The sequence below is a fragment of the Mesocricetus auratus genome, unplaced genomic scaffold (assembly GCF_017639785.1).
Source record: "Mesocricetus auratus isolate SY011 unplaced genomic scaffold, BCM_Maur_2.0 Super-Scaffold_100062, whole genome shotgun sequence".
NCBI classification, from domain to species: domain Eukaryota; kingdom Metazoa; phylum Chordata; class Mammalia; order Rodentia; family Cricetidae; genus Mesocricetus; species Mesocricetus auratus.
The window spans coordinates 1,186,802-1,198,665 of record NW_024429234.1 but is presented as its reverse complement, the minus strand read 5'-3'; the positions used below and the strand labels follow the sequence as shown (position 1 = coordinate 1,198,665).

General features: G+C 42.4%; 1 protein-coding gene across 1 annotated transcript; it reads right to left on the bottom strand.

The window, feature by feature from the left end:
- Positions 1–586: 586 nt before the first annotated feature.
- On the bottom strand, positions 587–11,857 carry Slc7a6os (solute carrier family 7 member 6 opposite strand). The gene is made up of 5 exons (XM_005076319.4): positions 11,641–11,857; positions 11,275–11,541; positions 5,344–5,553; positions 2,953–3,073; positions 587–2,137 (listed from the first exon to the last, which is right to left on the bottom strand). The coding sequence occupies exons 1-5, from the start codon at positions 11,830–11,832 to the stop codon at positions 2,013–2,015; spliced, it is 915 nt and encodes a 304-aa protein (XP_005076376.1). The 5' UTR covers positions 11,833–11,857; the 3' UTR covers positions 587–2,012.
- Between the last annotated feature and the right edge of the window lie 7 nt (positions 11,858–11,864).

The window sequence follows — 11,864 nt, the reverse complement described above, 5'->3', positions numbered from 1 at the left end:
TCACAGTTGCCTTTTATTTGTGGGAATGCATCCCTGAGAGCTTGTGGCTGACATTCTTACTGCCATGGGTTGGGGATTTGTAAATTTCTGCCTGATAAGGTGCAAAGATTGACTTGCCCAAACCATACAAACATGATTCATGTCTGAGCCAAGCTGGCACCCATTCTAAGACTTTTTAAAGAGTGGCCCTAGTTTTAGTGGTCTTTGGCCCTTAACCAGCTAATCCCAGGAATTTGCTGCCCTCCAGTGGTTTCTGAGAGGAGGGACCTACTTCACATTCAAGGTGCTACTTGCCTAGTGAACCAAGTTATTATCACTTGACAGCATTTTTTCCTTCTGAGCTCAACACAGCTTCTCCCAGGAACACTTTCTATGGGAAAGAAGCCAGACTTCCTATAGTACTCAAGCTTCATGGTGGAATTCTTCCCACCATGTCTTTTGTCTCTTTGAATCCACCTCCTGATGTGCTAATTTCATTTACAGTGAGTGGTGCAGTTCGTTCCTTTTGTATGCGGTACAGTTTGAAGTTGTTGGCCCTTTAATGTCAGCAAAACTTAAATGAACACATACACAGCAATGAGCATGCTATAGAAAGAATGAGAGTTTATGAACTTGTAAACAGTGGGAAGATATCTGTGTAATTCACTTTCCAATAGGTCAGTTATCACAGTACAAGAGGACATTTGCTGAGTTGAATATTCTCAGTGTTATTTCCCTAGACCTATAGTATCACATGTAGCTAAGTTAAAATAAAATCTAGCCAATTTAATAGCTTGCACCTGTAATACTAGCACTTGGAAGACTTAAGATTATAAAAGAAAAAAAAAAAGCCAAAAAACCAGCAAGCACTAGGGATGCAAAGGCAGGCCATCTCTTCTGGTTCAAGACCAGCCTGGACTATACAGTGACTTCCAGGATAGCCAGGGCTGAGACTGTTACCTGCAAACAAAAATCCCTGATGTACAATTTAGATAGTGTTTACATTAGATCTTTATAATCTGAAGACAGATTATATGCAAATACTGTGTCATTTTATGTAAAGGACTTACATATATGGTGGATTTTGGCAGTCCTGGAACCAATTGGTCACAGTATACTGAGGGACAACTAACTTTTTTTTGTGAGTTCTATAAACAGTTAACTTAGCCCATAGTATATAAAGTTAATTATGAAATGCCTATCTTACTAACCTCTCCCTTTTCTGCGGAGAAAACCTAGAATAATCGGATTGAAAGGATTTAAAAGAACTGCTTGCAGCTGGGAAGTAGTGGTACATGCCTTTAATTCCAGCATTCTGGAGGCAAAAGCAGGTAGATGTCTGAGTTTGAGGCCAGCCTGGTCTACAGAGTGAGTTCCAGGACAGGTTACAAGCTACAGAGAAACCTTGTCTTGGAAAAAAACAAAATTGCTTGCTTTTGTGTAAAAAGTTTATTTTTATTAGAGTATTGATTGCATAATACTTACTGTTCTGTGGCACCACTGTCAAAAGATGAGAGCAGTCTTTATAACCATTATCAGAGTCCAAAGGTGATGGGGGTACTTCCTATAGTTCAGGCAGGGAGCCACTGTTGCCCTTGTAGAGATGACCTCCATCAAAGAAAACAGGCTTCATTGGAGGCAGGCACTCCAGTTTGGAAGGTAGATTATGCTGCGGATGAAATAGGAGCTTCCTCCATCTCCTTTGGACTTGGCATAGAAGACAATAATAAAACCTGGGCTGGAGGTTTTACGTCATTTTATTTCCAGACTGTAGGATCACTTGTTTTTGTGTTTTAATAGAATCTTATTCTTTTGACCAGGTTAGCCTAGAACTTTCTATATAATCTTGGCTAGTCTTGCATTTTCAGCCCTCCTTTTGCTCCCAGATTCTTGAATGCTGGAAATTACAGGCATGAGCTAGCATGCTTGGCTTCACTTATCACTTATAAGTAGAAGAGCCCTTAGTTAAGTCTTTACTGTGCTGGGATATAATTTTTCTTTCTACAGAGCCCTTAAGGGCTTGTGGAAGAATCTCAGTCTGAATCCAGATCATGGGGGTTATCATAGTCAAACTCCTTCAGTACATCCAAAGGGTACTTGCTCCACATCAATTGTCTGCTGCTTTCCTCCTCGCTGAAGCTGTTGTATTCATTAGAGTCTATAAGGAGATAAGGATTTTATTCATAATAAAATACTTGCTCAAGCCAATATATATAAATTAAATTTGTGTGAGAGGGCACATATGTGGTGGTCAAGTGACAATTTATGGAAGTTGGTTCCCCTTCCACAGCAAGGGGAACCAAACTTGCTGGCTGATATGCTAATACTCCCCTCCCCACCAAAGGGTTTCTCTCTAGCCCTGGCTGTCCTGGTAATCACTTTGTAGACCAGACTGGCCTTGAACTCACACCACCTGCCTGTCTCCCAAGTGCTGGAATTAAAGGCATGTGTTACCACACCAAGTTTTCTTATTTATTTTAATGTATTTCATTGTTTTTCCTGAATGTATGTATGTGCACCCCATGTAGGACCTAGTGCCCACAAAGGTCAGATAACAGAAGAATGGAATTGATGATTGTGAGCTGCCATATCAGTACTAGAAAAAGAACCCAGATCTTTTCAAGAGCAGCCAGTGAGTGCTCTTAGCCATCAAGCATCTCTACAACCCTGTTAATACTTTCTTGCTTGATGTGAGTAGGGAAAAGAATGGGCTGCTACACATTTTACCAAATGCTAAAGTTGATCCAATAATGTCTCATTTTTAGAGAGAAAAATGATATTAAAAGTAAAATAACTTCTTATACATAGGCAGTAACAACTAAGGATTAGAACCTAGGCCTGACTGATAGTATATCCCAATAGTTCCCCTGGAAAGAATTCAGCCAGCCATTTGCAACATTACCAATCAATTAATTATATCTTCACTTCAATCATGACTTCTACCAGTCCCTACCCATCTGGGTTGCTACCCACCTCTAGAATCTTCATCTCCATCACTGCTTTCTTCATCTGGGTACTCATTGCGCCAATTATTTTCACTGTTTTCATCATCTTCATCTTCATATGTATCTTCTGGTTGCTGATCATCATTCACCTGAACATCTCAACATAAACATGAGTTTAAGTCCAAAACCTCTCAAGTTATGCTCCTTAGAAGAAGCTACTGACATGAGGGGAGATTCAAGTAAAGGTGCAATGTTAAAAACGGCAGATTAGGAGTGCATGTAACTCTGCTTTACAAGAGACTGTAATCTTAACTCCATTCAAGAATCTAGCGGTAGATACCACATTCTAATGTTATTAGAGGGGAATGAGTGTAAAGAGAAGGTAGTGGCATCCATATTAAGATTTCTGAAGGACTGTCTGGTGGGAGAGGGGTTTTATGACTGGGTAATACCAAAGATCAGGATCAAAAAACTCAAAATAGGCCAAGGCGGTGGTGGCGCACGCCTTTAATCCCAGCACTCGGGAGGCAGAGGCAGGCGGATCTCTGTGAGTTCCAGGCCATCCTGGTCTACAGAGCGAGTTCCAGGACAGCCTCCAAAACAATACAGAGAAACCCTGTCTCGAAAAACAAAACAAAAAAAAAACCTCAAATAGGGCTGGAGAGATCACTCGGTCGTTAAGGGCTAGGCTCACAAAAAAATCTCAAAGTAAATGGTACAGGAAGGCAGGATTAGAGACCACATAGTAGTCTATGGTGGGTGCCTATGTGCAAAATTGATAATAGAGGCCCCCAAGGGCACCCACAGATATATGCAGATACACTCATACACAACTTTTTTGGTTTTCTCAAGCCAGGGTTTCTGTGTAGCTGTGGCTGTCCTGGAACTAGCACTGTAGACCAGGCTGGCCTTGAACTCACAGATATCCACCTGCCTCTGCCTCCCGAGTGCTAGGATTCTCAACACCACTGCCCAGCAAGTTGTTCTTTTGTTTGTTTGTTTTTTGTTTTGGTTCTTATGTTAATGTATGGTTTTGACAACTCTGGGAATTGAACCTAGGTCCTCTTAGAAAACATCAAGATTCAAAAACATCTGGAGATTCATTATGAACAAAACCTTCAGTGTAGGTAGTCCAATACATTTGCTGTATTAAACAAGGTTTTTTACAAAGGATTTAGAGTAGAATTTTCCTTCTAAGCAAAAAACAAGAACAATGTTTATTAAGAGTGGAATCTAGACGCTGGAGAGATGACCCAGTGGTTAAGAGCATAGGCTACTCTTCCAAAGGAAGCCAGTTCAATTCCCAGCACCAACATCTGTAACTACAGTGCCGGGTAATCTAACATCCTCATACAGACATACATGAAGACAAAACCCCAAAGTACACTAAATAAATAAACTTTAAAACAGGGGAAAAAAAAGAGTGGAATCCAGAAGGCAGGTGGATCTTTGTGAGTTCAAGGCCAGCCTGGTCTACAAAGTGAGTTCTAGGACAGCCAGAGCTGTTATACACAGCTATCTTGAAAAGTCAAAAAACAAAAAACCAAAACATCAAGAGTGTAGTTCATAGCCAGATGTGTTATATATTTGTAATCCCAATATTGGGTAAACGGAGGCAATTTAAACTGCCAAAGTTCAAGGCCTGCCTGGACTACAAAGTGATACTGTTTCAGAAAAATAAGGGGTTAGAGAGATGACTTAGTGGATAAAATACTTGCTGTACAAGTCAACCACCAGAGTTCAGATATCCAGAATCCATGTAAAGCTGGGTGGGTTGAGTAGCTTGCCCGAGACCCCAGAACATGGGAGGCAGAGATAGGAATCTCTGGGACAAACTGTCTTGTTAGTTTAGTTGGAATTGGAGAGCTCTAGTTTGTGTGAGAGACCCTGCTTCAAGGAAGACACTCAATATTAACTTTGGGCCTCCATGTGCTCCAACAAACAGGAACATGCATTCTACACACACACATAGTCGTGTGTCTCATCCTGTCCTGTCCCCTTCCGTTCCCCCATCTCCCACCCCCGCAAGTTTTTAAGGGGTGGTGGTGGTGAAGGAAGCAAGGAATGGTGGCACAAGTCTATAATCCTAGCATTGCGTTTTGGAGATAGAAGGATCAGAAAATTATTAAGTACACAACAAGTTTGAGACCAGCCTGGGCTACATGAGACCCTGTCTTAAAAAAAAATAGCAAGATGGTTTAGTGAAAGGTACTTGCCACCAAGCTTGATGTTCTAAATTTGATCCAAGGAGCCAACATGGTTGAAAGAAAGAACAAGTTGTCCTATGACTTCCACACATGTACAATGTCATACACACCAAATAAAATTAATTTTAAAATTAAGAACAAACAAAAGTAAAAATGAATAGTCTATGAAGTCAAAGTGCACTGATACATGTCCTCCTCTTGGACCCCCTTACCAGCTCCCACTCCTGGCTGTAGGGCTGCACAGACAGAATGTTCTCAATCCATCCTGGTGGGGCCATCTCCGTATAGTAAATGTCATATACATAGTCGTCATTGTGCTCTGATTCCTTCTGGTGCTCCACTTGTGGTCCATCTTCAGATATAGTCAGCCTCTCACGGATCAACTTTACAGAATTGCACATGATCACATCTGGATCAGATGTCTACAAAGAAAACAGCAATAAGACTCAAATAATGTTCTAAAGATTGAGTAAATGGCTGGGCGTTGATGGCACACAACTTTAATCCCAGCACTCAGGAGGCAGAGGCAGGTAGATCTCTCTGAGTTCGAGGCCAGCCTGGTCTACAGAGCTAGTTCCAGGACAGCTTCTAAAACAATACAGAGAAACTCTGTCTCAAAAAAAAAAAAAAAAAAAAAAAAAAAATTAAAAAAAAATTGAGTAAATGAAGGTCTGTTACTGTTTTCCATGCTGTGTTCAAGATGCTTTTTGTTTTGTTTTGAGATAGGGTTTTACTATGCAGCCCTAACTGGCAGAGAGCTCAACAGGAAGGCCTCTGCCTCCCAACAGTGCAGGTAGTATTCAAGATCATTATCCCCATACATGCCTAGTCTCTTTCTACCTGCTTCTACAGTCTTTTTGAATATTCTTTGCTATTATGTTCTTCCTTGAGGACTCATAGGCCCACATAGGTTTCCTGGTAAAGCCTACTAAAATCTGTCATCTGGCTAATTTTAACTGACCAATATCCTAAATTTAATGAAAACTAGGCCTGGCAGTGGTGGCACACACCTTTAGTCCCAGGACTGGAGACAGGTGGATTTCTGTGCATTCAAGGACAGCCTGGTCTACAAAGTTGAGTTCCAGGACAGCTAGGACGGTTATACAGAGAAACCCTGTCTTAAAAAAACAAATGAAAACGAGATTGATGACTACCTTATATGCCATCCTAGAGCCTTCATCCAGAAGCTGATGGAAACAGAAGCAGACACCCACAGCTAAACACTGAGCTGAACTCCTGGAATCCAGTTGCAGAGAGGGAGGAGTGATGAGCAAAGGGGTCAAGACCAGGCTAGAGAAACCCACAGAAACAGCTGACCTGAACAAGGGGGAGCTCATGGACCCCAGTCTGATAGCTGGGAAACTAGTATAGGACCGACCCAGACCCCAATAGTAGTGTCAATTAGGAGGCCTGGGCAATCTATGGGGCCTCTGGCAGTGGATCAGTATTTATCCCTAGTATACGAATGGACTTTGGGAGCCCGTTCCACATGCAGCAATACTCTTTGTCCAGACACACAGGGGAGGGTCTAGTCCCTGCTCTCAATGATAAGACAGACTTTGAAGATCCCCCCATGGAAGGCCTCACTCTCCCTGGGGAGCTGAAAGGAGATGGGATAGTTGTTGGGGCCAGGGGAGGAGGGGAGGGAGAGGAAACGGATTGACATGTAAAACAAGCTTGTTTCTAATTTAAATTTAAAAAAGGGAAAAAAACAAAAAACACGAAACAAACAAAAAAAAAATCTAAAAAACAAAAACCTGGGCTGAAGAGGTGGCTCAGAGGTTAAGAGCACTGGCTGTTCTTGCAAAGGTCCTGAGTTCAATTCCCAGCAGACACATGGTGGCTCACAACCATCTATAATGAGTTCTGGCATGTAGGCATACATGCAGGCAGAACACTGCATACATAATAAACAAGTCTTAAAAAACAAACAAACAAAAATCCACCACCACCACCAACAAAAAAACCAGAGTCACCTATAATCTCTCTGCAAGAAGGAAGAGCTCTTAGTAAATACTAATGAAACAAATATGATTATATACTCAAATGTGTTTAAGAAAAACATTCAACATTAAATTTCTATTCCATGTTTTTTCCTTTTTTAATTGATTTGGTAAGAATTTAATTATGGAGTAGGTATTGATTGTAAACATGTTTTTAGGTATGTGATTCTAAAATATTTTTTCCTAACCTGAAGTTTAGGTTTTCATTATATTTTTAATTTATATCAAACAGTAAATTTATTTTAAGTATGCTACTTTGTTAGTTTATATATTAGATATTTATCTAACTTACTAATGATTTTTTTCTCCTTTGTTTACTTGTTCTCTGCTTTTGGATAAAGGCTTGAGTCATTTTTAACACATTCATGCATGAATTGTATAACTATTACATAAATCTTTGAAACACTGGGGAAAAAAGAAAAGAAAAGAAGAAGAAGAAGAAGAAGAAGAAGAAGAAGAAGAAGAAGAAGAAGAAGAAGAAGAAGAAGAAGAAAGAAGAAGAGAAGAAGAAGAAGAAGGAAGAGCTTGAAAACACAAAAGTTCCAGAAAAGAACTAGCCCAGGTTAAGATGTTCTCCAGAGACTATAGGGTCCTGGGAGCATGGGTCAATGTGAAGCTGCAGGGAAATGCTTCAGATGGCTTGCCCCTCTAAACAAGTTCATCACAGAAAGCTACATAGCTAAAACCAGCTACCATATATAAGTAGGAATGTTTTATCACCAAAGCAAACAGCGGGAGAGTGATGATTGTCATATACAAACCAAGGTGAATGTTCCTTTAGTCTACAGTCATAAAATTAGTGGTACAAGTTTTGTGCAGGCTTTTCCTCCTCCTCAAAGATTTTTTTCCTTTTGTTTTAAGTGTATGAGTGTCCCGTGTCCGTCCGTGTCGGTCCCCCCCCCCCCCCCGCAACTTTTATTACTGGCCTGAACTATGGAGCCCAGACTGGTGTCAAACACTTGGAAATCTTGCTTCAGTTTCTTAAATGATAGCATTATAGGCTTATAGGCATTGAGCCATTATATTTTGTAGAAAATTTTCTTTATTACAATTGTGTGTGTCCTTGTTAGCTTTAACTGTCAACCTCACATAGTCTTGAGTCACCAGAAAAGAGAATCTCAATTGAGGTATTATATAGATTGGCCAGTGGCCTTGTCTGTGAGTGATTACCTTGTTAATTATAGAAGGGCACAGATTATGCTGTACCATTTCCTGAGCTTGGGCTACAAAAGAAAGCTAAGCATAAGCCAGAGAGAGCAAGATACCAGGAAACATTTTCCAGCATGGCATAGTGGTGCACATCCCTTCAGTCCCAACACTCAAATGGCCAAGGCACACAGATCTCTAAGTTTAAGACCAGCCTGGTCTACATAGGTCTATATACTGAGTTCTAGGACATCCAAAACTACATAGTGAGACCTTGCCTCAAAAGAAAAAAACAAACAAACAATCCCCCCCAAAAAAACAACAACAAAAGAAGCATTTTACATGGTTTTTGCTTCAAGTTCCTAAACCCTTTACTACCCTTTTACTTTTGTTTAAAAACGCATCACAGCACCAGAAAGGAAACAAGACAGTATTACCTGGGTGTACATGCCATGATGCACAAGCGGATCCCAGGGATTGAACTCAGGTTGTACCTTTACCTGCTGAGCATTTTCACCAGCCCTCAGAAAAATTATTTTTATTGTCTACATATATGCCCTTATATTTTCAGTTTCACATTCTGTTGTTAAACATATACCTCCCATGTTGCAACGCTTTAGAGTTACCAATCTTTTTTTGGTTTTTCAAGACAGGCTTTCTCTGTATTGTTTTGGAGGCTGTACTGGAACTCACTCTGTAGGCCAAGCTGGCCTGGAACTCACAGAGATCCTCCTGCTGCCTCTGCCTCCCGAGTGCTGGGATTAAAGGCATGCGCCACCAACGCCCGGCTTAGGGTTATCAATCGTAATACTCCAAATCATTGTGTATGCCTATTCCTTTAAAATATGGATACTACTTGTACACTGTGCTTAGATTCCAGAAGGCATTGAATCCACTTGAACTGAAGTAACGGGCAGTTTTAAGGTGCCTTATGTAGGTGCTGGGAACCAAAAGTAGGTCCGCATGATGAAACAGCAAGTAAACTGCTGAGCCATCTCTATAGCCCCATGTATATCTTTAAGCAGTATTGAAATGAGTTATGTCATTTCTGCATTTGGAAAATGGTGGCAATCCTGGGGAAAACAAGTCCTTACCTAATTTCACTGTCATTCCCCTTAAAAAGTAGAGATTACCCTGAAAAGCACCAACACTTAACACTATCTGAGGGCTGCATGTCAATCAACCAATAGAAGGAAAGGATCTTGTTCTGATCTACTGACTACAGGTACAAATTATCTTTCCAGGAAAAACAAGCACACAAATGGTTACCTGCAATACTAGATGGTTTCTTTAGAGAAACACAAAGCTTAGTCACCTGTACTCTATGGAATGCAGACGATATACAGCTTTACCATGTCTTCTTTCACAGTTGTTCTGCCTCTAAGTCAGTGTTTTTCCTCCACTTGTAGGTTGTGACCTCTTTGGGGGTGGCATATCAGATATCCTGTATATCAGCTATTTATATTACAACTCACAACTAACAAAATTACAGTTATGAACTTTTTTTTTCTTTTCCTCAGAGACAGGGTTTCCCTGTGTAACCCTGGTTGTCCTGGAACTAGCTCTATGGCTCAGGCTGGCCTTTGCCTCCTGAGCACTGGGATTAAAGGTATGTGCCACCACTGCCTGGTGCAATGAAATAATTTTATAGTTTGGGGGGTCACCACAACATGAGGAACTGTATTAGGAAGGTTGAGAATCACTGATCTAATGTGGCAATGTCTCCACAAATTAATGTCCTAAGGAAACCTACTACCTTGATTAATCAATGAATGCTAATAAAAGCTTTTTTGGAAAAGCAAAAGCAAAATGATGATTAAAGCACCTAATTCATAGTATTTGTGAAGACTAAACAAATTAAAGGAAAATACAGTTAGGGATATAGTTTTCTGGAAGAACACTTGCCCCAAAAGCAGTGCCAGCAAAGCCCAAACTCACTAGGTATATAGCACAATAACTTATGAAATCAACAGTATTTTTTGTTAAGGCCACAGCTGTGTACTTTTGTTGAATTATTTACCTAGGTTAAATCTTGAAAGCATGATTATTAGGAAAACATAAACAAACTTCAAAAAACTTTAAAGACCAGGCTGGCCTCAAACTCACTGAGATCTGGCCAAACTTTTTTTTTTTTTGGTTTTTCGAGACAGGGTTTCTCTGTATTGTCTTGGAAGCTGTCCTGAAACTTCTTTGTAGACCAGGCTGGCCTCGAACTCACAGAGATCCACCCGTCTCTGCCTCCCGAGTGCTGGGATTAAAGGCGTGCGCCACCAACGCCCGGCTGAGATCTGGCCGAACTTTAATCTACATACTCCTCTTGCCATAGTACTCTTCTACAATAGAGATCCACAGCAATGAGCAGGCAGACCATGGACCAAACCTCTGAAGTTGTGAGCTTAAAACAAAACAAAACAAAACACCCTTCATTTGTCAGAGCAACAAGTCTAACATAATCTCTAAATAATAATGTAAATATTTTAAATAGGCCCATTCCTACTTTGCAAAAGGTGTACAACAATTTTGTTTATTTTGAGACAGGGCCTGTGGAGCCCTGGCTGTCCATGAACACAAAGAGATCTTCACGTCTTGGCTGGCCTGGAACTCATAGAGATCGACCTGTCACTGCCACACAAAACCGCTAGGATCAAAGGTGTGCGCCACCGCAGACAAAGAGACTTAAGTGGGGTTGGGGGAAAGGAGCTAAAAAACCAATCGTGAGGGGTGCCGGTGGCACACCCCCTCCCACCCCAGCTCTGAGGCAGCTGAAGCCGGAACACTGCTGTGTGTCAGAGGCCTGCTTGGGGTACACAGCCAGTGCTCTGTCAACGAGGGCTACACAGCAAAACTCTAGCTCGAAACAAACACACACAAAACCCCACACAGGTAAAAGGAGGCTACCGTTTAGAGTGGATTATCCATCCTTACGCTTAGAGCGTGTGGTTGTCTCTGCCTTTGGGAGCCGTGCAGGGGGGTGGGGGGGCATTCAGTACTCACTTTGCAGCTGCCTGTGGCAGCCGCCTCCGGGTCTCCCTCCTCGTGCACCAGGTCCAACAACTGGAAGCCCGCGTCCCCGACGTCTTCCGACACACACCGTGGCTCCAAACTGCCGCCGATCCCTGAGGCTCGGTGGCTGGAGACTACCTTGTAGCGGCCCTCTTTACGGACCTCGCGAACAGAGGCTCGAAGATCGCGGCGGATACGCAGCTGGCTGCTCCGGGACGGGCGCAGGGCGGCCCGCACGAGCTGCTGGATTGGCTCCTCCTGAGGGGCGACAGAAAAAGGACGACCGCCTCAGCAACTGTTTGCACACGGGTCGCGTTCAAAGCTCCCTTCCACACAGAGTCCACCTCCACCTCGTACCTGGGAGCGCACCGTAGCAACCAACTGGAAGACATTACTCTCGGACGCTGTCTCCGGAGCCTCCGGCGTCCCCTGGGCAGACGACGCGACCTCGCCGCTCCGGAGGCGTTTACAGGCCAGCACGAGAGCCTCCGCGGGCTCCGCGCTACGCTTGCGCTTCACGCGCAACACCGCGGTCCTGCCGGCCTCCATAGCGACTGTCGAGGGGCACTGTGGGAAGGCGC

Bases quoted from the DNA above. Each gene is read 5' to 3' on its own strand.
- Slc7a6os (XM_005076319.4), bottom strand. From the start codon at position 11,832: ATGGAGGCCGGCAGGACCGCGGTGTTGCGCGTGAAGCGCAAGCGTAGC. The intron at 11,542-11,640 runs GTACGAGGTGGA...GTCGCCCCTCAG, and splicing joins TTGCTACGGTGCGCTCCCAG to GAGGAGCCAATCCAGCAGCT. The intron at 3,074-5,343 runs GTAAGGGGGTCC...TGAGATGTTCAG, and splicing joins ACAGCCAGGAGTGGGAGCTG to GTGAATGATGATCAGCAACC.